This window comes from Biomphalaria glabrata, chromosome 12 (genome assembly GCF_947242115.1).
Source record: "Biomphalaria glabrata chromosome 12, xgBioGlab47.1, whole genome shotgun sequence".
Classification (NCBI taxonomy): domain Eukaryota; kingdom Metazoa; phylum Mollusca; class Gastropoda; family Planorbidae; genus Biomphalaria; species Biomphalaria glabrata.
In genome coordinates, this window is record NC_074722.1 from 23,563,366 (window position 1) to 23,586,569 (window position 23,204).

Below are 23,204 nucleotides of genomic sequence, written 5' to 3' on the forward strand. Positions count from 1 at the left end.
TATAAAGAGTAAGAAAATGTTAAGGATCATCAGTATTTTATTGTTCATCGAGCATTGGTAGAAACATACCAGCGAAACATTTCATCTCAATATAGACAATATCAATGCAACAAATATCCATTGGTATTACGTTAAATACAAAAAAATGTATCTATACATATACGGTATACTGAAATATTCAGGCGAAACTAAACAAAAACAACCATACGTATGCTATACACATTACTTTCAATCTGAATTATAATACCATCTAAATTATGGAGGGACTTTGTAAAGGGTAAAGGTTTCAACAGCATTATATTTCAAGAACATCGAATATTGTCAACAAATCACAAGATTATGAGGGACTCACCGTTTGTATACAAACAAAACATACAAGTAAAAACAAAACAAAAAGGACACTTGTCTATAATTTGGCCTGCAAGAGAGACATTAATTAAACGCAATGTTGAAATGTATCTTTATATTTCTTTTGTTTGGATCAAATCAAATTCTTGGAGTTATTAAGAAAGCAAATTAATAATTATCTAATTCTACGCCAACGGTAGTTCAGATTTAGTGTTTCTTAGCAGCTGAGAATAAGGCTTTAGATACAGGTCAGTACATTGAGGAAATATAGATATAAGGCTTTAGATACAGGTCAGTACACTGAGGAAATATAGATATAAGGCTTTAGATACAGGTCAGTACATTGAGGAAATATAGATATAAGGCTTTAGATACAGGTCAGTACATTGAGGAAATATAGATATAACAGCCTTCATTGGTGAAGAAAAACTCTTGGAACAGATACTAAAAGCTTACGACATTGGCTTGCACCAAGGTGTCAGACTATAGAATTCTATATACTAATAAGGAATTCAATCAAAAGAGGCAAACACTTTAATAAATACATTAAACATCACATTTTAGTTATGTTTATTGTTAGATAAAACAAACATAACGTGTAATTAAATAATAAATCTTAAATAATTGCTTATAAAGCATACTCAGTTCATATGTAATAACATATCAAGCGGGTCTATTCATTAGATATAGATGATGATGTTTTTTTTTTTTCCCACCGTAAACAATTAGAAAACTATACAGATCATCAAATAAAAAAATAGTGTCAATTCGTTGTATCTAATGAAAAAGAAAATCCACTTGGCGCTTATAAAGCTTACAGTTATATTACCATAATAGGTAATAGTGAATTTCTTAACAAATAAATTAATATTCAATGTAAACAAAAATAATGATAAATAGATTGTTCAACAGCTCTTCTGGGTCGATAAAGTTTAAACGAAACACATGAAATGTGGTATAACTAGTTCTCTACACATGAAATGTGGTATAACTAGTTCTCTACACATGAAATGTGGTATAACTAGTTCTCTACACATGAAATGTGGTATAACTAGTTCTCTACACATGAAATGTGGTATAACTAGTTCTCTACACATGAAATGTGGTATAACTAGTTCTCTACACATGAAATGTAGTATAACTAGTTCTCTAACTAAAGAGTGCACCGACAAGCATGCTGGGATACGTTCAATACAAAATAAACAAATGAAAGGCTTTGCATAGCTAACTGGATGTAGACAAAGACTTCTCATGAGAGCGCGATAGATTGGTTCCATTGGAAATATTGTCAACAAAGAAATCGACAATGTGCAATACATTTCTAGGTAGATTGAATCATGAATAGGTCTAACAACAAAACATCTGAACAGATTTAGATCTAGAAAATGGATCCTATATAGCTAGAACTAGAACAGACCATAACAACAATACAATCCACGATTAGAAATTTGTATATATATAAAAGTGTCCTTGCATGAAAGTTTCTATATTTAATCTATTTTTTTTTTACTACTATTTTGATATGGTTTTAAACTTTGTGAATAAAACGAATATCAGTCCGAAAGTTATTTTTTTATAGTTAGGCTATGAAATCAATAAGCGAATAGAAAGCTTAAATACTGATAGGTACAACAATGCAGTCAGCATTTCTATACATTATAGGTCTTCTTAGCTTGGTGGTAAACAAATAACAAGAGTGAGAAGCAATAGTGGCTCAAGTTTGGCATTCAAATTCTAATCAGTTGAAAAAAAAAAAAAAAGGCATATTTTAATAGATGTTTACATTTTTAGTTTAGCCGGAAATGTTAGATACTATTTAGGGTAAGTAATAGTATACGCACAGACCTAAATATATTCTACGAAGAATGTATACAAGATGATTAAAATCAACAGACTTGAATTATTTCGATCTAGGATTTTCAAAAACATGATCTCAATGGAAACAGGAAAGTAGAAGAGTTTATACAAGGGGATAAAACTGAAGCATGATAAAGAAGTAGAGATACACGATTTAGATTTGAAATAAAAGCAAAACAAACTCAACCCCTAGGATTCTAAATTGTTGAGTTCTATACAATCTAAAATATCTCAAGCAAATGCAATTTTAAAAAAATGTCAGAGTATAGTGTTATATAAAAAAAAAGGAAATGATATAATGACTGGCAAGCGATAATAGCAGTTATGAAAGCACAGATATATCTGTCTACGTATCATACAATAGATACAACTATTGAGCCATCAAGGAACAAACTTCATCCTCGCTGTGTGCTTTTGGTTTCTTTTGTTTGTTTTTTCGACCTTCTACAGTTTGTACACTTTCCTCCTTGCGTTTTGCAGCCTTTGGGGCATTTAGGTTTCTTTGTGACCAAACATTTGTCAGGCTTTTGTTTAGTGCCTAAGTAAATCAAGTACAACATTGACTGTTTAGACAGTGTCGAAATGTACATTGGTCAGTCAAAACAAAATGTGCAGGATGGTATATGAAATTATGAAATTAAAAAAACTTTGAAATTGATGAAATAAAAAAAAAATATGGCTATCTTTAAGACTACTTTCAAATTTTAGCTCAAGAAAAATCACTGAGTACCGGCTTCTTTTTCCGTAATGTAATTCTGAAATTTGTTTCATTTTTGTGTAATTATTTTAAGATTTCTATGCTTTAAATATTTTCAGCTTATTGGAGATTTTTCAACAGCACCATATCAGATAAATCGTGATTTTATTAATAAAAATAGATTTTTAAAAAATAAAGTAATTTGTTTACTAGATTAGTTTACTTAAGTTAATTTTATTACAATATCGTATCTCAAATTCACTATTTCAATAGCTTGAGTATTAGCAACAATACAATGAATGTAAATAGTATAAAACTGAATTGTACTGGCAAAGTATTTGAGTATTGAATTTTGAAAAGGTATTACCATAATGGGAATACAATTTAATACGTGATGCGAATCCTTAATGATATTCTGTTATTCAATCATATGTGTTTTTAGATCGTCTTGCGAGAAAGATTTTGAGATAATGAGATCTCGGTCTCGATAGGTCCGGGAAGTCAGAAGGTATCAACCTGTAAGGTGGCATACATGCATCACGCACAAAAGCAGTGTCCAAAGCATTTGCAAGAGAGGATTTGAACCTGTCAAACCCTCACTCAAATGGAGTTTGATGATGATGATGATGTAAGGGGGATATCAGAAAGTCAATCAGGACTTGACATTATCATGTGTAAAAGTTTCTTTGCTGTATTACGCGTTATCACAAGAGGCTCAATTGCGGTTCACTAGCATGTGTGTCCGGTGAGACAATAGGTTTTGCTTTCAATCATCCATTAGGATCTAAACTCGAGACCATCAATCTAGTGGCCAAGCACAGCCTACACACCACTCAAACGATGGCTGTATTACTATCTTTAAGTTGTTAAATTAGTAGATTATTCATATATTAGATGTGAATGTTGTTGAGTTTTTTGTTAGTAATCCATACACTGTGAGTTATTTTATGAATATATGCACCATTAATAGAACTGTAATATGAAAATAAGGTTACCATTGGCCCAATAGTTAATTGTTAAATGCTTTTTAGTAACCTATTAATTTAATAAATGTATGCATGCACTTCTGTGAGAAGCTATACTCTATGCAGCCCATGGCTTTTAGTTTGACCGACAGACTACAATCAGTTATGAAATGGTGTTAGGGTTTTGTTAAAGGCTCTAGAACGTAAAAAAAAACAAAAAAAAAAAACTTCTGGACTTCTGAAATAAGTGCACATAGATATACGATACTTTTAATAACTCAATTCATCACGGGATGATTTTTTTTTTCAAATGATTCTTCTTACTGAAAGTGGGAATTGAAAAGACAATGGTGTGCCAAATAGAGGACATATTTTACTTTTAAAAAAGTAGGAAGAAGGGGCGGAAAAGGTTAGAATCTTCACATTTGACGAGAAATTTAGTTTTAGTTCTTTTTTTTTTTTATTGTTTTGTCAGTACTGTTTTCCACAATTTTAATTGCAGAAGGTATAATTCATTAAATAAATAAAATAAATGAATTCCTTTGAGAAACTAGATCGTGGTAGTCGAATTGTAAACTTAATATAGATCTGTATTGAAGCTGGTCCTATAAATGTATGTTACTTACTCAAGAAGAGAAACAAATAGACCCTAGTGCAAGGGCCTACAGGGAGAAAACGTTCTTTTACATGCTCATAAATAAATGCAATTTTGAGAGTGAACCACCTACCTTTGTGAACACTATACTGTCTGCAGCTTTTACAAATTAACATTACACATATTTTCAAGAATAGAATGAAATTAGTGGGTGGTATCAGTGATATAAATAAAATAAGTTTGGCATTTTCAAATTCTTAAAGAAAAGAAAAGTAATAAATAAAAAAAAAGAACGCCCGATAAGGGACTTGAACCCTTGACCCTCAGATTAAAAGTCTGATGCTCTACCGACTGAGCTAACCGGGCCACATATCTAAGCTGACAGCTTATTCGGGTCATTGGCTGTCAAGGTAGAAATGGGAGCACACATTTAACGAGGCTGTCTCAACACGCAGCCTTTTTTTTTTTTTAATTTCCCCTTTACCTTACAATGAATATAAAGTACTATCGGAGTGTGGCTTTTACATAGTGACAAATAAATACATAAACATGTAATAGAATTCGAAAATGCAAAATAGTTTTTTTTTCCCAATATCCCCTTGAAAAATGGGGTAACGCTAGTTTATGGTACAGCTAATTGTTGCGTACATATAATGTACGAGTTAGGTCAATAGAACACACGTTGTAAGCAGCACACGCAACATCTAAAGAAAACACACGTACAAGTCAGAGCACACCAGAACTAGTTCAACAGGCTAGCCTAATGTTAAGTCTAGACTAAGAGAAAAAACGTGGGGAAGCACCTTCTTGAGCATGAGGCACACACTTGCAGCCGACAATAAGAGGCTCCAGGTACTGAGTCCACCGCTCTTTGGGGAGTGTGTGATCACCTCTCATCACAGGCACGTAGTGGTAGATCTGAAAAGTAGTGTAACACAGTGTAACAACAACATTAACAACTTACAACTGCAGACTAAAGTGACGCGTGAGAGAGAGAGAGGGAGAATTGAAATGGAGGAGGTTAGAGAAGGAGTAAGACGTTGAGAGGGAGAAAGGGAGGGATAGAGAGAAGGAGAAAGGAAAAGAAAAGAGGGAAAAAAAGCGAAAAGATGAGATGAAGTAAAGGAAGAGAGAGACGAAATAATGAGAAAGTGGAAGCTAGAAAGAGATAGTTAAATTTGTGAAAGAACAGCGAAAAAGAGTGAGAGAGAGAGAGAGAGAGAGAGTTGCAGAAATGATAAATCTCGGCGAGTTGTTTTAACTTGACTGAATCTTATTTTTGGAAGAAACAATAAAAACATGAAAAACAACGACTTATTAAAGTAAACATAACTCTAACAAAACATAACTTTAAAAAAAAAAAAAACTCTAAGAATGCATAACTCTAAAAATAAATACAAAACATAACCATAATAAGACATAACTCTGGCTAGACATATAACTACAAGACGTAACACTTAAACAAAACATAACTATCAATCAAGTCATAACTCAGGCAAGATATAACACTAACAAGACACAACTCTAACAAGACATAATTCTAGGAGGTACTCACTGGCCTACAAGTGTACGTTTTATTTTCACCAAAATCTTTGGGGAACTTACAAGTCTGACAGGCACATCTGGGGATCAAAAAGACATTTGGATATTTTAATGTTGGTCTAAAATCATGGAGGTTATCTGCACACAAAAATACAAGAATTTTTGGCCATTATGCAAGACTCAACTTGCTCTCTTGCCGAGATGTGACTTCAGAGTTTTCTAAAAAATAAACATTTTCCCTGAAGGCCAATCCATTAATGACAAGCTTTTTCTTTTCTTTTTGTTTGTGTGTATATCCGGTGTACAGAATACGGAAGTAGTGATGAGTGATGAGTGATGAGTGATTTAAACAAATGCACTCTTATGTTTTGTGTTTGCACTATTTAGCACTGCTAAATCTGGGTTTTCATGTTTCTCTTAAAAGTAATTTGTACTCTTTAGTTGGCGTCAGTGATCTTTCATTATGGTGTCTTCACATTTTTTGTCTAGTGATTTTCAAAATCTCTCCCTCTCTTCCACTTTTCTTTTTCTCTATGTTTTTTCTTTAGATTTTTTCTTTAAGTTCCTTTATACCGCCACCACATTTCTCCAAATAACTTACACTTCTTTGTCTTTATTACTGAATTCTATTTTGGTTAAATAGAAGAAAACAAAAAACCGGATCATAGAAAAGGAAGTGAAAAGAAAGAGCAGCTTTGAGGGATTACATTTTAGTGGTTGAAATCCCTATAATATTTACATCTTTTTGTTTTGTTGTTATTTCATCACACATTTTCGTGAATAAAAAAAATACGAAACTCTTGATGCTCTAAGCTCTTGGGGCTTTAGCTTTTACTAAATATTTGTAATCAGTTACACCTCCATGTGAGAATTTATGACGTACCTGACCTCTTCCATGACACAAGGGACTCGGTTCTTATCCACGTTCTCTACTGCAACACTGGGGCATGTTTCACCGCCGTGGGGAAGGTTCTGAGTGCCAGAAGATACAGAGGACTTCTTATTATCTTATAGAATAAGTTTATGTCAATAATGGATATTAAATATATAAAGGTTATCAGTGAAAGGCTTGGATATCGATGTTTCACAATGATTTCATTAGTTCTTCTTCTTCCAAAAATTAATAATTGTGGCTTCTACCCAGTTCTAGCAACAGCCCACAATTAATAATTGTAGAGTTATCCCCGCATATAGTTAGCCTCACAATTAGTAATGGTAGAGTTAGCCCCGCAATTAATGATGGTAGAATTCTCCTATTTTAATACATAAACTCTTTTCTCCATTTTTTTGATGTCCTTAAAAGTTTAGATTTTTTTCTTTTTCCCTTGAATTTATACATGCACCTTTTTTAATCTCTATATTTTATATTACATTAATTTACATTCAGAACATATCTCTAGGACCGAACTGAACCACTCTAATATAAATTAGTATAGAGAACACTACACTATCACACATAAAAAGGCGAATCTCAAACATCTGAGTAGGTCGAGGATTTTTTTTTAACTCGCATGACCCCAACACTAAACACGTACACACAAATACACATTTGCGTCTAATATAAATATCACTCTTAAATTCAAATATTTAAATCAATTTAAACATAAGAATTGTGCTTATTTCAAAGTGAATTATATAACTAAATTTGACAACAGAAATATTAGAAGTTGTTAATTTGAATCTCATCTATTTTATTTAAACTTGTACTTCAATTGAATACCCTAACCCCGTATCGCCACTGACCACATTTCACCTAAGGAATACCTCTTTTCTTTTCTTGCAGTCCGTGCCACATGTATAGATATCGGCGGTCCTGTTGTAGGTCAGTATGGCGCTGGCTGCAGCAAAGGTATGTAACCGATACAACGAGTCAAAGACGTCGGCATTCATCAGTAGTCTCTCTTTGATACCATTATAATCTTTGATCCCACATGTGTGGTCAGTGGGCGCGACATGCCCTTTGGCAACCGGGCTGGCTGACACAAGTGTTACAATCTAATAATTGAAGGAAACAAACAACAAGGAATCAGACATATTTACTTACATGTACATTTATATGGCAAGAAAATTACAGCATTTTTTGTTTTGTTTTCTTTTAAATTCTGACAGTGAAGGACAAGACCATGCTTTTTAATAGAAGTTGTCCTAAAGCCCAGACCTTTTAAAATATTAGCACGCAACCATCTATCTTATATTATATAGCGCAGACGTTATTTCAAAAACGAAGATTATTAAGTCGTTCGCATTTTATGTCTCAATCTAGTCATTCAAGTTAATTAATAACTTAAACTTTGCTAAGTCGTTGGTTTTCCTGGCTGATTCAGGCAACCCATTCCATGCTCTAATGGAATCAAGGAAGAAGGAGCACTTACGTGATGAGGCTGTCTTTAGAAATACATTAACACCAAACGTCAACATCAGTTATAGAAATAATTTAATCTTAATTTAATAATTAGCACTGTAAACACTATTTTGTTTATAATCCTCCATTTTGGTTCGCCCACCTCCTTCTATCAAACTATCAACACGCATTCGCACCATTCCACATTTGCACCATTCCACATTCGCACCATTCCACATTTGCACCATTCCACATTCACTCCATTCCACATTCACACCATTCCACACTCGCACCATTCCACATTCACTCCATTCCACATTCGCACCATTCCACATTCACACCATTCCACATTCGCACCATTCCACATTCACTCCATTCCACATTCGCTCCATTCCACATTCGCTCCATTCCACATTCGCACCATTCCACATTCGCACCATTCCACATTCAAACCATTCCAATTTCGCACCATTCCAATTTCGCACCATTCCACATTCACACCATTCCACATTCGCATCATTCCGATTTCGCACCATTCCACATTCGCACCATTCCACATTCGCACCATTCCACATTCAAACCATTCCAATTTCGCACCATTCCAATTTCGCACCATTCCACATTCACACCATTCCACATTCGCATCATTCCAATTTCGCACCATTCCAATTTCGCACCATTCCACATTCACACCATTCCACATTCGCATCATTCCGATTTCGCACCATTCCACATTCGCACCATTCCACATTCACACCATTCCAATTTCGCACCATTCCACATTCACACCATTCCACATTCGCACAATTCCAATTACGCACCATTCCACATTCACACCATTCCACATTCGCACCATTCCAATTTCGCACCATTCCACATTCACACCATTCCACATTCGCACCATTCCACATTCACACCATTCCACATTCACACCATTCCAATTTCGCACCATTCCACACTCACACCATTCCACATTCACACCATTCCAATTTCGCACCATTCCACATTCGCACCATTCCACACTCACACGATTCCACATTCGCACCATTCCACATTCGCACCATTCCACATTCGCACCATTCCACATTCACACCATTCCAATTTCGCACCATTCCACATTCGCACCATTCCACACTCACACGATTCCACATTCGCACCATTCCACACTCGCACCATTCCACATTCGCACCATTCCACATTCGCACCATTCCACATTCGCACCATTCCACATTCACACCATTCCACATTCACACTACAACACTACATGTATCAGAGATCTAAAAAGTCGACTAACGCTGTTAAATATTATCTTCAGGTGACCTGTCTGATTGCCCTATCTCTTTCTCTCTCTCTCTTTCTCTCTCTCTCTCTCTCTCTCTCTACCTCTCGTAGTCTGTAACAATCATAAAAACTCTCTCCCCGATACCTCAGCGGCATGTCTGTGAAGAATGTGGGTCTTAGTATTTAAAGTACTTTTTCTCTCTCTTTTTGTATAGATCTGTTTTGGAAAAAGTGGATCACATGTAAAGTTCATATGCCCCATGGAGAAAACCAGGTAGATTTTACCATTGAAGAATTTATCCAGGTCATAGTGCGCTAAATAAAGATCAAGGAAGGTGAATCCCTAAATTTTCGCGTGACGAAAGCAGGAAATTCCCGGAAAATCGATCGTTTCAAGGCGACAAATCTAGACCATGACCTGTTTGTACAGAGCGACTCTAGACACATGGATTTAATTACCTTCAATTGAATTCTTGAAAGCAAAAAAAACCTCTTATGTGAACTGGATATAATAAGGGGGGGGGGGAACAAGACAATAAGGATTTGAAATAGTTTAAGTTTAAAATATTGTTTAACGTTTGACGTCAATTGAGGCCAGGGCCCCGCACTTTCATTGGACACGCGCGAATTCTAGGTGTAAATGATTAAACTAAACCATTTTAACTTATTATTAAAGGTTCTTGAAATTCTCCCGATATTGCAAAATATACGAAAAAGTCATTAAAATCTCCTGAAATTATTAAAATCTTCTGAAAACTCATGCAAATTTCCTTAAAAACAGACAAAATTGTCATTTCGGGGTGTCATTCAATTTGGAAAATGCCAATCCTACTCGCGCTTAATAACTAAAGGGCATTGTTAGCTTTCATATAATGAAAATGTATTGATGAATTTTAACCAAAACAAGAAGTTCAAATACCTAATTTACTTTAATAGTCAATGGTATATAAATATAGATGTAAATCTATCTCGACCTCTTCAATAAAAACAAAAAAAAAAACAATATTTTGCTGTCAATAGTAATTCTAAAAGGTAGATCTGAATGTTTATCGGCTTTTTGCTGGAAAACTACTATCTACTGTAGATGGCTCGTAAAGTTAATTTGGCTTTGATTTTGTACTTAGTAAAGTATGAATAAAATGCAAAAACGAATTTATTTTCTAATACAAAACAGACTGGGACCCGTTTCGCAGAGCTCGCAATCTGTAGGACCGGGCCTGATTAAGGTATAATAGTTCTTATACGACTGAACTTGAATTTGATTCTAATTACAATACAATTGTGTAGTCGCGTGCTTATTGTCCTGGATCACTGGTGGTGAACACGTCGGAAGAAGCAAGAAGGCTGAAAACGCTGCAGCGTCTGCCTAATCTTTGACCGTTGATGTGTATCTAGGATTGTCCTTTTTTAATCACTTAAGTCGTCGCTAAGTCACAGGATTGTCTTCCGAGACTTAAAATGTCACAGAGGTTATGGTCACGCATGGAAGAGCTCGCTTCAATTTTACTATATCAGGAATGAAAGATGTTGAACGCAAGTAACACGTTATTACGTCATTTAGGTTTTGGGATGGACAGTAAAGAAAAGGTAAGAAAGATTTGTTTGGTCATCAAAGCCGGAAACTTAAAGTGCCTATAACTTAGGCCTAATTAGCTCTTAAATTGAAATGAATAAGAAATATCCCCCACATTAATTGTTGAAATTATATAAAGTTTTATGAGATTAATGGAATTCAAATCTAATTAAATAATCCACCTACTCATTAAAGGGTTTAGCCCACTGGCAGTATTGCATACATTACAAACTAAGACTCACCATTGCGGTAGTAAGTAGAGTGAAGCAGCAATCCATCCTGCGGTTTAAAGTTCGAATCTTTGTTTTCAGCGATGTCGCCGAGATGGTTTTGTTGTCGAGGAAAGCTTGACTAATGCTTGTGATTATCTGATTGTGTGATTGTCCTATTGTATGATTGTCTGATGTCCAACTTATTATTTTACCTACACTACAAGCTAAAGAGACAAAATAACAATTTTTTTATTTTTTTTTGCTATCAACTCTGATGCTTTGAAATGTGCTAATAGATCAGTATTTTGAAATTAAACAAAAAGTATTTTTAGTTTAGTAGTGTTGACTTCAAATTTAATCTTCTCAGCAGTTTTGTTTTTGTTTGTTTTTGTTATCTTGACAGTACTACAAACTATTTCAAAATGAACTTTTCTACGCGTAAACTCTGTGTATAATATTCTAGTAAAACTCAAATGTCTCTATTTGTTTTGCTAGATGTTCTGTGAGGTGTTTTGATGCTGTATTGACCAGTGTTGAATGTAAGGAGTTTATATATCAGTTGGCGCGGAGTTTATTTTTGGAGCTTCCTGCTCCGCCTGGCCAATCGTTCTGGAATTTAAAAATAAATAAAACTTGAAGTTCTACCTGGCCCTCCTTTTTTTCCGCCATTACCGTGCCGGTAGAGTAGGAGGTTTTCCATGCAATTTTTTTCCTTACTGTGCCAAACATTGGTATGGGACGGCGAGATTTATTGTAGGTCAATAATAACCAGTAAACACTGGTGCTGTAATCTCGCCACTCACAATGCCTGCCCCCAAGATTTGTCTTAGCTAATACACTTTAGTATTTGGAGCTTAATAGCGTTCCAGAAAAACATCATTTCATTTCATTATTAAAGAGTTAGCATTACTGATTTGAATACGATTTACGATGTTACTTATAGCCTATTATTCATTTTGATTCGTTTAAATTCATTTTAATTCATGATTCATTTTGATTCTTTTTTATTCATTATTCACTTTGATTCACTTTAGATTCATGATTCATTTTGATTCATGATTCACTTTGATTCATTTAGATTCATGATTCATTTTGTTTCATTTTGATTAATTTTGATTCATAATTCACTTTGATTCATTTTGATTCGTGACCTAACAGCCATTCGCTGGAAAAAGGAAAAGGACGTAATTATCTATTTTTTTGTGAAGTAGCGTCTGTAAATTATAAGATAAGAGAATCTTTTTGGATTCTTTGTGCAGAAGTGTGTCAGTTCAAGAATCATTAACCAACAAATCAAATTTATTTTATATTCAGCTTTTTGTTTCTTTTACTTTGCCTTAACACTATAACGTGGTCGCTAAGGTCGAGTGCTTATAGCGGTTGGTTTACATACAGAGTTTGGTTTCTCGGTGAGGAAGTTACTGAGAGTTTAGGGCAACTTTTTCCAGGCATATTTGCTGTGTGTAATGTGAACAGAAAATGTTTATAAATTATGGGAAAAAAACACACCTCATAATTAAAATAGTATTCCGGTACATTGTGTCACCCACAGTATAGACCTGTCAAACAACTTTGGAATTTAAAATATATAAGTAGTATTCTATATCAGTAGAATAGTTCAGTCACTCCAGCGTCTGCCCCGTCTCAAGGCTAAACAAATGTTGAAATAGTCGAAAGTAGAAAGAAAATGTTCCAGCTATAAGTTGCTTCAGTGAATAAACAGAGACTTTTACATGACATTGACTAGCGGCAGTCACATGACATTGACTAGCGGCAGTCACATGACATTGACTCCTGACTGTTACATGGCATAGACATTGAACACGTTTTAGCGACTGTTTCAGATTTGTCAATGTAGTGAGAGGTATCCAAAACGTTGTATCGCATCACTACACGATGAAGATATAAATCAACGCCTTGTTACAAAGCTTATATCAACTCACTCTGTCTGGTCAAAAGCTTGTACACCTGATTTATCCCACACCCAAACTCGGAGCATGCTGAAATTTTGCTAAATTATTTCTTGTACCTGGCAAAACAAGAATAAAAAATAATTTATTAACTATTATTAATTAATATTATTTTATTTGCTATCGAACAAAGGAAAGAAATTTTACTTGATTAATGTGTTGGTAGACGTTGAATTAGTCCCCTTTATACTTTGCTTTAAAGTTTGAAACTATCAATATTTAACTATGAAACCTTCTATTTTCATAAGCACTTCTCTAGTACAGTGGTTAGTGTGTTAAATTGAAGAGGCTAGAGCCCTCGAGCTCAAATCGAGATCGTTCACCTTTTTTTTTTCTTTTTTTATTTAAATAAATGCATTTAAAAAAGCGATCACTGTGATACTCAACCTTCTTTCTGCCCAACCCTTCCCCAACTGTTCCAGAGAAAGGATAGGATCTTAGTGAATTAAGAAAGCTAAAGCATGAAATTGTGCTAAACAAAAACAATTGGAAAAAATATTTGTAATCGCACAGATTTATTATTATTAGTGTAGATCTATTACAAATTACATGACTAATCCAAATTAATTGACACTAGTATTTTATATATGCATACAGACACTAGCACAAGCTAAATAGTTAAAGTTTGAAGGATAATCTAGAACAAAGAGATAAAAATAACACGGATTGAAATTCCAGCCCATCCCCCAGAGGATAAACTTTAAAGTCTATGTGGTTTTCTGACATGTATTCAGCCTACATTAAAGATGTTGGCCCAAATTGTTAGTGTATGGTCCAAACCTTTGACCTTTAAACCTAAAATTAAGCTTTAAATTGCCATTTTATCCATAGCGATTCTACAGTATCCCCAGATTGTCAATCTTGTCTACAAACACAATCTATTGTTAACTTTCATCGTATCTTCAACTCTTAAATCACTTGGAAGATATCTCAGCTACATTAATCCCAAGGGCAAATAATTACGACAAGTAGTAAAGAGAGTAAAGTCCCCTTTTCAGACTTCGCAATCTTAAGTCAGATATTGTAAAGGTCATCTTTGGCCCACGGTTGAGTAGTGTATCATGTAGCCAGCACAGCAACCAACCACATTGACTTTCCAAACTGATGTCAATTTTCCATTAGAGCTGGCTTGTCTCAGATGTTTCTTTAAAAAAGCGGAATTTCAAAATACCAGTCTTAACCAAGATTCGAAACAGGGACCCTACGGTTCGGAACCCAAACGCTTTATTACTGAGCCACCACGCACCTTTAGTTAAGACAACTTCCCACTTCTAATGAGCAGCCAATAAAGAATTGCACTAAAATGCCGTCTTCGAGTATGATGTTTGATAAATTGTTTTTTCAAGGATTGTGAGGAGCGCCTTGACCTAGTGATTCAGAGGCTTGCAGCCACACTGCTCGGGTTTCAAATGTAAAAAGTTTCAAACTCTTTTTAGCGTTTGAGAAATAGTTCAAAACGGAACCTTTGTGCTATTTACTGAAGCGAAAAGAAAAATAAAACTGTCAGAGTCGGCCTTCTGGGATTGCCAAACAGTGCAGACCGACCAAAGACACGCACTCGTGGGATCCTCGCGATACGTGGATTTATTTACCATCATCCCTAGAACTATTCGAAGCCTCGGCTACACATGTATCTGTATCTTACCAATACGTTTAGGACCGAAATATGGTGTGGGTGGATTTAACAGATGAAGTTCTTTTAATCAAAGAATTGTTAATCAATATTGTTGAAGCCTATAACAATTAATATGAAAGCTCTTAGCATCATAATATTTTGGTTAGAGTTAAGGTTAGGGTTAGACCCCGCATTTAACTCTCCCACACACTGCTAAGGCCGTCTGTCGCACCATGGTTAAGGGTCTCTAGCTTGGATGTAATACTTTTATGTTTATACATCCATGAATGGAATTGTGTATGTCTATATTCAGGAATCACTGGCGGATCCAGGGGGGGGGGCGGTAGGGGCGATCGCCCCCCCCCCCCCCACTCGGCCGACCCCCCCCCCCCCCGAAGGGGGGGGGGCGGACGAATTTTAGTATAGAATTCACAAAATTTGTATACGAGTTTATTACTTAAGTTAATAATGTATACTAATTATTTATATTTCAACCTATTTTTAGATTATTTCGCCACCCCCTTCTAGTATTTTGGCCGATTTTGTAGGGTCGGGAGGGGGCGATGACATCAATCCGCCCCCCCCCCCAACATAAACTTTCGAGTGGGGGGGGCGGTCCTATTTATTTGTAGAAATCACAGATTGCTAACAGAATCAATTAAATATCTATATGATTAAAACTTGTTATTGGTATTTTAACCGGTCTTTATATTATGTCGTTCACCTGTTGGCCGATTGGAAGGGGAGGAGCGAATACCTCTACTGCCCTTCCCATCTAAACCCTTTGAGTGGGGGGGGCGGTGATACTTTTATGGAGAAATCATAGTATGTGAACAAAATTAGTCGAATATCTATATAATATAAACAGGTGGAAGTGCGATACATGCAATCACCTTCCCCCCATCGGACAAACCAATACTTTTTCTTTTTGTATTATAGTAAGAAATTACAAAATTTAAAAAATCTGTCACTAATATAATTTATATATGCTATAAAGTAAATTCTTATATCGAGTCGCCCAACCCCTATTCTTTAATAAAAATGCAATCATTTGCAGAAATTATAACATCGAGCGAGGATTAATCGTTTTCATTTTACCGCCCTTCCCCTTTCCAGACAGAGTTTGTGTAATTTCACATGAATTTATCATAACTATTTTAAGAAAGACTTTGCTTTGGAAAAGTTATAATTCAAACAAAATTTTTCAATATAACAGTCACGGTTGAGATGAGTTCAATAGCCAGATGATCCTTTCCTAGTCGTTTTTTTCCAACCTTTACTCTATCTCATATTTTTCTAGTTAAATATATTTAGGACTATAACTCACAATTTATACTCGAGTTTTATTGAATATTATTTATCGAATAATTTTTTTTTCGGCGGCGATACTCAAAGCCTTAATCTAAATATCTGGGGTATCATATCTTTTCAAAGAACAAAACTGTTTTATTTGCAATGTATTAAGGGAATATAAATTCATATTAGAATATTTTTCAACATTTTTCTAAAGGTCCTTTATAATAGAATGAATAATGAGCTGTAGGTCAGGAGAATGCGTTACTACAGTGAAGAATGCCAGAAAACGCTTTTAGCGTCGAGGCTTTGCCCCGAACCTCTCTGATGAATAATAAGCTGTAGATGTCAGGAGAATGCGTTTCTGCAGTGAAGAATGCAAGAAAGCGCCTTTGGAGTCGGGGCTTCGCCCCGAACCCCACTAGTAAAAATGAGCTGTAGATGTTAGTAGAATGCGTTTCAGCCGTGAAAAATGCAAGAAAACGCTTTTGGCGTCGGGGCTTCGCCCCGAACCCCATTGATAAATAATGAGCTGTAGATGTCAGGAAAATGCGTTTCAGTCGTGAAAAATGCAACAAAACGCTTTTGGCGTTGGGGCTTCGCCCCGAACCCCACTGAAAAATAATGAGCTGTAGATGTTAGGAGAATGGGTTTCAGCCGTGAAAAATGCAAGAAAATGCTTTTGGCGTCGGGGCTTCGCCCCGAACCCCACTGAAGAAGCTTACAGCGCTCTCCCAGACCCCCAAGCTTGCAAGAAAAAGGCCTCAACATGATTGTTTTTTTTTTGCCGAAGATTAAGAAACAGTCTTATTTCATTCTCATATATCGAATATATATAAATATATGCTGTACGCACGTTTATGCATAGGGTTTACTGGGCCTTAGGGTTAGGGTTTGGAAAAAAATCGCCCCCCCCCACTCCAAAGTTCTGGATCCGCCAGTGTCAGGAATGTAGTTGTTTGTAATTTATATTTCTTTAAATTAATTATAAATGTGTCTCTAACATCGGATGCAATTCTTTGTGACTGAGCCTTGAATAAAATTTAGACAATTGCTAAATGCGGCAATTAAAGTATCTCAAGTCTATCCGTAGGAAAGGAGAGACTTGCGTACGATACATTTAGTCATTGATGCAAGCCTAGGTCAACAGAACAATAAACACTTGATGAGACAGAACCTTTTTTTTTTTTTTTCAATTTTTGTTTGGACTCAAAAACTTAACAAATATCTTGAAATTCAAAAACTCAAGTTTTCAACTGGATTCGAACTCATTTACTTTGGCTTGGCAACCAATACCGTACGGCTTCCCTGTTGAAACAAATATGATACATTATTACTATAATAAGACAAGCCATTAGGGATATTAACTACGATCAAAGAGATGTCGATACAATGGTCCCATTAGAGCGAACGAGTTTTTCTTTTGAAACAATTTTATCTGCTCCATAAATTGTACTTAACGTTACCAATAGCATACCGAGGTGGTCAGGCAGGCGAGACCGAGGAAGCAAGGCTTGTTGAACCACTCCCCCCCCCCCCACACACACACACCGATCTCCCAAAAGAGTACGTAATCCCTATTTACATAACAACAGCCATCAGTAAGCTATAGGATATATGTCTATTATGTTGTGATTATTATTAATTCATTATTTATTATTAAAACCTATCAAACAATAGAATAAACAATGAACAAATATTTGGCTAAATGTATTCATACAAGTAGAATAATTTGTCATTACAAAACGAGACATCAAAAAGAAAAAAAAAGTTTAGAAACAAAACAGTTTGAATGTCGGGGTAAAAAAAAAAGAAGGAAACAGAGGGGGTGGTGGTGGTGGACTTGTTGTTATTGTAGACTCCAACTACGTTCTGCTGTTTAAATATAGATATATATCACGTTTTGTATAGATCAAAGGTTGAGCCGTCACAAACCGCGTTATGTAATCATTTGTTTGATTGTAATTCATAAAAATATCTTCATTATTGTGCGTGTGTTTGTATGTTAGTGTGTGTGCTTAAAAGCTTATCGACCAATCAAAGCAGCGAAAAAAATGCAGCCCCTGAGTGGCCCGGGTATTTTTTGGTTCGATAGTTATTAAGGAAGTGTGTCAGGTAGGCCCATTTCAAAGTCGGGGGAAATACTTCAAGACAAGGGGAAAAAATTAAATTTAGGTCACGCATTCTAAAAATAAGGTATACTATAAACCAATCGAAACCGACAGTTCTTGGAGACCCACCGTTGGAATATTGGTTGACTAATCATTTTGAATGATACGGCTGTTACTGATCAAATACACCTACAGGAGTAAATCCATCAAGTTTGTTGTAGCCTAGAAGATGCAAACATGTCCTAGGATATTTACATCGCCAGTGGCCAAGAGTCAGTTAGCATTTGGGATACTCATTTTTCCCCCTAAAATATTTTGATTGTTGAATGTTTGACTTGGGTAACATTATTTTCTTCTTTGTAAATCTTCATTGAATTTTCTATCCTTAGGTCCCGTGTTTGGGTATTTCAAGTGAAGTGTTATTGTAAAAAAAAGTTGTTTTTTTCTTTTGCTTTGCTTGTTTTTAAAACAGTTTTTTTTTATAGATAAAGTAAATTTGTCCAAAGATTTAGTTGTTGCTCAATACTAAAGTACACGGTACAAATAGATTTATAGAAAAAAAAATGATTAGGTGGGTAAATGGAGTTAATTCAAATCGCTAATCGATTTCCTAAATCAGAATAATAGTTGCACACGCTTGTCAGGTTTAGGAATTATTTGTGTTGTTAACTAGCTGTATATAATTAAAGTCCCGGGGGTTCAACCTGACAAGAACATCACTCACACACAGTCGTACATAGAGTAACCAACTATGGGAATAGTTTTAATAACAAAAAAAAATAAATGAATTTAATTGTATGAATATATATATATATATATATATATATATATATATATATATATATATACATATATAAAGATATTATTCAATAATTAATTTAAGCACCTTTGCTACTGCTATCAACCGGTCACCCTGGTTTCATAGTCCACCAGACTCTGACCGACTGGCGTCACAAAACTGCCAACCTCGGTAATAGTAAAGTTAGACCTCAGATGATCGCCATTTTGACAATGACACAGAAAAATGTAATATATATTTCTGAGACGGCAAGCGACGCCCACACTAGCATAGACTCGAGCTTAGTATATACAACTCCAACACTGGCATCCTATAAACGAAATAAACACAAAAATTCTTCTCTAAAACTAGAAATAGTGACAACCTCATACAACATACAATAAGAGATACCACAAACAAATAACTCACCCTAAACAGGGGTCCAAAAATCCTACTGAATAAAAGTCAGAGAAACTAGTACAGACTATAGATATAATAAACTTTTACGGACCAACACACTGTTCGTTTCAACCAAAGTCAGAGGGTGAACTGCCTCATGAAAAAGAATGACCAATAGATGTCACCGGACTTAGTGACGTAGCAAAAACAATTCAAAACAAAAATACAAGGCACTCTCGCCCCGTACAAGTACTACGAGTAGAGGGTTAAAAAACAAAGCATAAGCAAAAGACACTACGCGACAACGCTTTCCCTTTGAGACACCGTCACCCTATAGATCTAGTACATAGCGTTACTCTGGTTAAATGTCACCCTATAGATCTAGTACACAACGTTACTCTGGTTAAATCTCAAGTTTCCATTCCAGGAGCGTCCTTAAATTGCCCAAATTCAAAACTCCAGTCTTAATCGAGTTTCGAGCGGGATTCAGAGTTCAAGCGCCTTACAACTCGCTTACTAGGGCCCTGATTTAAAAGCGTTATCAGTAACAAAGTGATCAATGATATTGTCTCGCTCTAGCTACATTCCTAAGTGAAACGCCTTACAACTCGCTTACTAGGGCCCTGATTTCTAAGACGTTATCACCAAGAAAGTGCTATTGTCTAGCTGGATTACAGAAGGACTGCCGATTCTTGCGTGGCACGCGATTTGGATTGACGTCATGGGTTGCAACCCTTCCTGCTGTCCTAATGAGATTCAGGCTTGCAGTTAGAATTGTTTTTTTTTCCGAAGCACTTCACACAAGCACGAAATCAAACATATTTCCTAGTGTTCGGGAAATCAATAAACATTTCCCTGATTACAAAGAACATGTTAAGATTACAGTTTGATTGGTGTAATCAATGTTCCGTGTCATTACCTTAATTACATCCGTATCTTTAGGATCTCTGTTCCAGGAAGTTCCACTTGTGACATTATTTAAAAACAAGACACATTTTTGTTTGCCTTGACTGTGTAGTGTATGAAGCAGACATGCTGACACATTCTTTTCACTCCAGGTAATGAACAATTTAGTTTTTTTTTTTTTTGTGGTCAATCTTGTTGTGGTCATTTTGTTATCCACGTAAACAATACGAATTGCTTTCAAGTTATGAGTCTGAAAATTTTTTTTGTTCTCGTATAAAGAAAAGATTTGTGCTGTTAAAACAGGAGGGTAGGGGGGACGCAGGCCAAGCAATGGATCTCACAATGACAACACATCGACTACACATGGGGCATGTACTGAAGGTAACACTCACTTTAAAAAGCAAAGATTGAAAAGAAATGGATCAAATAGTTCTGCCCATGGAAAGTAATATTTCGGCCATGGTCTCGTTTTGGATAAAAAAAAAAAGTGATATCTTAGCCATGGCCTCGTTTTAATTGATACAAGTTATATTTTAGCCATGGCCTCTATTTGATAGATATAAGTTATATTTTAGCCATGGCCTCTATTTGATAGATATAAGTTATATTTTAGCCATGGCCTCTATTTGATAGATATAAGTTATATTTTAGCCATGGCCTCTATTTGATAGATATAAGTTATATTTTAGCCATGGCCTCTATTTGATAGATATAAGTTATATTTTAGCCATGGCCTCTATTTGATAGATATAAGTTATATTTTAGCCATGCCCTCCATTTGATAAAGAAAAAAAAATCGCAACGAAATATTTTAATTCTGCATTTTTTGCTTTCATTGTAATTGTTGATAGATCAGGCCCTCCATTAAACCAAACTGCCCTAAGGTCACATTGGCTCTTAAGGGAAATATTTATAGGGCAGTCTAGATCCAAATTCTTAGCTAATAAAATTCAAGTCCAAAATGTTTTTGTCTTGAATTACATTTATTAAGAGTACAATACATTGATGAATGAAAGTAATATCTCAACGAAATGACCACAGACCTAGTCCTAGCTTTTAAATAGCTCGAACCACTGAATATTGAAACTTGATTTTTTTTAAAAGCTCGGTATGTGCATATAATATGCATTCTTAGCCTTTTTAAAGTGAAATCTTATCTTCTTATTTTAACACATGTTTGCATCTTATGGACTTTCCAGTAAACAAATTGTAACGTAAGCCAGAATAGCGATTTCAAAGAATCATTTGTATTAATTTGTTTTTCAGTTATAAAACATGGTACGAAAATAACATTTGACAAGAAAAATGTTTATAGAGTAGTCTAGATGCAAATTCTTAAGTAATAAAATTGAAGTAAAAACTGCATTATTCGCTAACAGAGTAATTGTGCTATCAAAGAGTCATTTTTCATTAATTTGTTTTTGACTAGGGAACAAAACGAACTACCTAATATCAATATTTAATTTATATTTCGTTAAATTAAAAAATAAAATGGTTTGATTAAAGTAAAAAAAAAATGTTTCAGCTGCAGCTGAACTTTGGAAGCTACAAAAAGTTGGGAAATTATATTTCAATAATTTTTTTTCTGCGATCTAAATAAAAGTGACGGACAGACGGACAATACAAAACTTAAAGCGCCCTTTCTCTTACGGGGGCCCCTAACTAAAATACAACAACAACAAAACTTAATTCTTCTGTGGTATCCATGTCTATTCTATAGCGTTGCGGGCACACAGACGTAAACCCAGTGTGTATTAAAATTGATTTTCAAAAATAACATAAACAAGTGGAAAAACAATGCTCCTTTATGAAAGTTGATAACTTTGTGTAAGATTGATTAATTCATTCTCAACTCAACAGTTAATGTATCATTAATTCAAAAGAAAAGGAAAAGTCTCCAATAAAGATTCTAATGAAAATGAACGAGAGAAAGAAAGAGACAGAGAGAGAGAGAGAGAGAGAAGAGAAAATGAGTACAAAAAAAAAAAAGATAATGTAAACAAGCAAATACGAAAAAAAGACAGTCTGTGTGGAAACACTAATTCAAAATCGGCCCCCAAAGTGGTCCACCCAGGCCGGTAAAAAGGCAGGATTCAAATTTTCAGAAAGAACATAAGAATTAAATTCTATCAAAGACAAATGACAGAGAAGAATGGAGAAAGAAGGCGGACAGATCTTGTGTGGTGCCCCAGCGGTCCAGCAGACCAAAGGATAGGTGAAAGTGAATGTGAAGTTTAATGTGAACATGGCCTAACTGATGTCTTATAATGAATATCTAATTGATCTAATTGTTTTGTAAAGGGTCAATCTCTTATTAGAGTCCTAAAAAAAATGCTAGCCACGTGATCAGGCATCAAAGTGCCATGACGTCACTTTGATATGCATCTAGTCTCCCCGCCTACGTCATTCCAGATCTCAATGCCTCAGCCTCAGGGCAGCACACAAAAATATCTAGAAGATCACTATAAAAAAAAAACAAGGTTACAAAGACAGTGTTTGTGTGGAAACACAAACTTAAAATCGTCCCCCGAAGTGGTCCACCCAGGCAGGCTTCAATATTTTCAGAAAGAACATCCAAATGAAATTATATCAAAGACAAATGAGAGATAAGAATGGAGAAAGAAGGTTGACAGATCTTGTGTAGTGCCCCAATGGTGCAGCAGATCAAAGGATAGGTGCAAGTGAATGCAAAGTTAGATGTGAACCTGGCCTAATTAGTTC

General features: G+C 35.2%; 1 protein-coding gene and 1 non-coding gene across 2 annotated transcripts; both read right to left on the minus strand.

Annotated features, from left to right (window-relative positions):
- Positions 1–15: 15 nt before the first annotated feature.
- On the minus strand, positions 16–11,922 carry LOC106079809 (uncharacterized). The gene is made up of 6 exons (XM_056006895.1): positions 11,442–11,922; positions 7,769–7,999; positions 6,888–6,976; positions 6,018–6,084; positions 5,266–5,380; positions 16–2,743 (listed from the first exon to the last, which is right to left on the minus strand). The coding sequence occupies exons 1-6, from the start codon at positions 11,475–11,477 to the stop codon at positions 2,601–2,603; spliced, it is 681 nt and encodes a 226-aa protein (XP_055862870.1). The 5' UTR covers positions 11,478–11,922; the 3' UTR covers positions 16–2,600.
- Trnak-uuu (transfer RNA lysine (anticodon UUU)) lies at positions 4,756–4,828 on the minus strand. Its single transcript has one exon. It is a non-coding gene; the product is annotated as a tRNA-Lys (tRNA).
- Positions 11,923–23,204: the final 11,282 nt, after the last annotated feature.

Coding starts and splice junctions, on each gene's coding strand:
- LOC106079809 (XM_056006895.1), bottom strand. CDS start 11,477: ATGGATTGCTGCTTCACTCTACTTACTACCGCAATG. Junction 8,000..11,441: donor CTCTACTTACTACCGCAATG/GTGAGTCTTAGT, acceptor TTCAATTATTAG/ATTGTAACACTTGTGTCAGC. Junction 6,085..6,887: donor TGTGTCATGGAAGAGGTCAG/GTACGTCATAAA, acceptor TTTGATCCCCAG/ATGTGCCTGTCAGACTTGTA.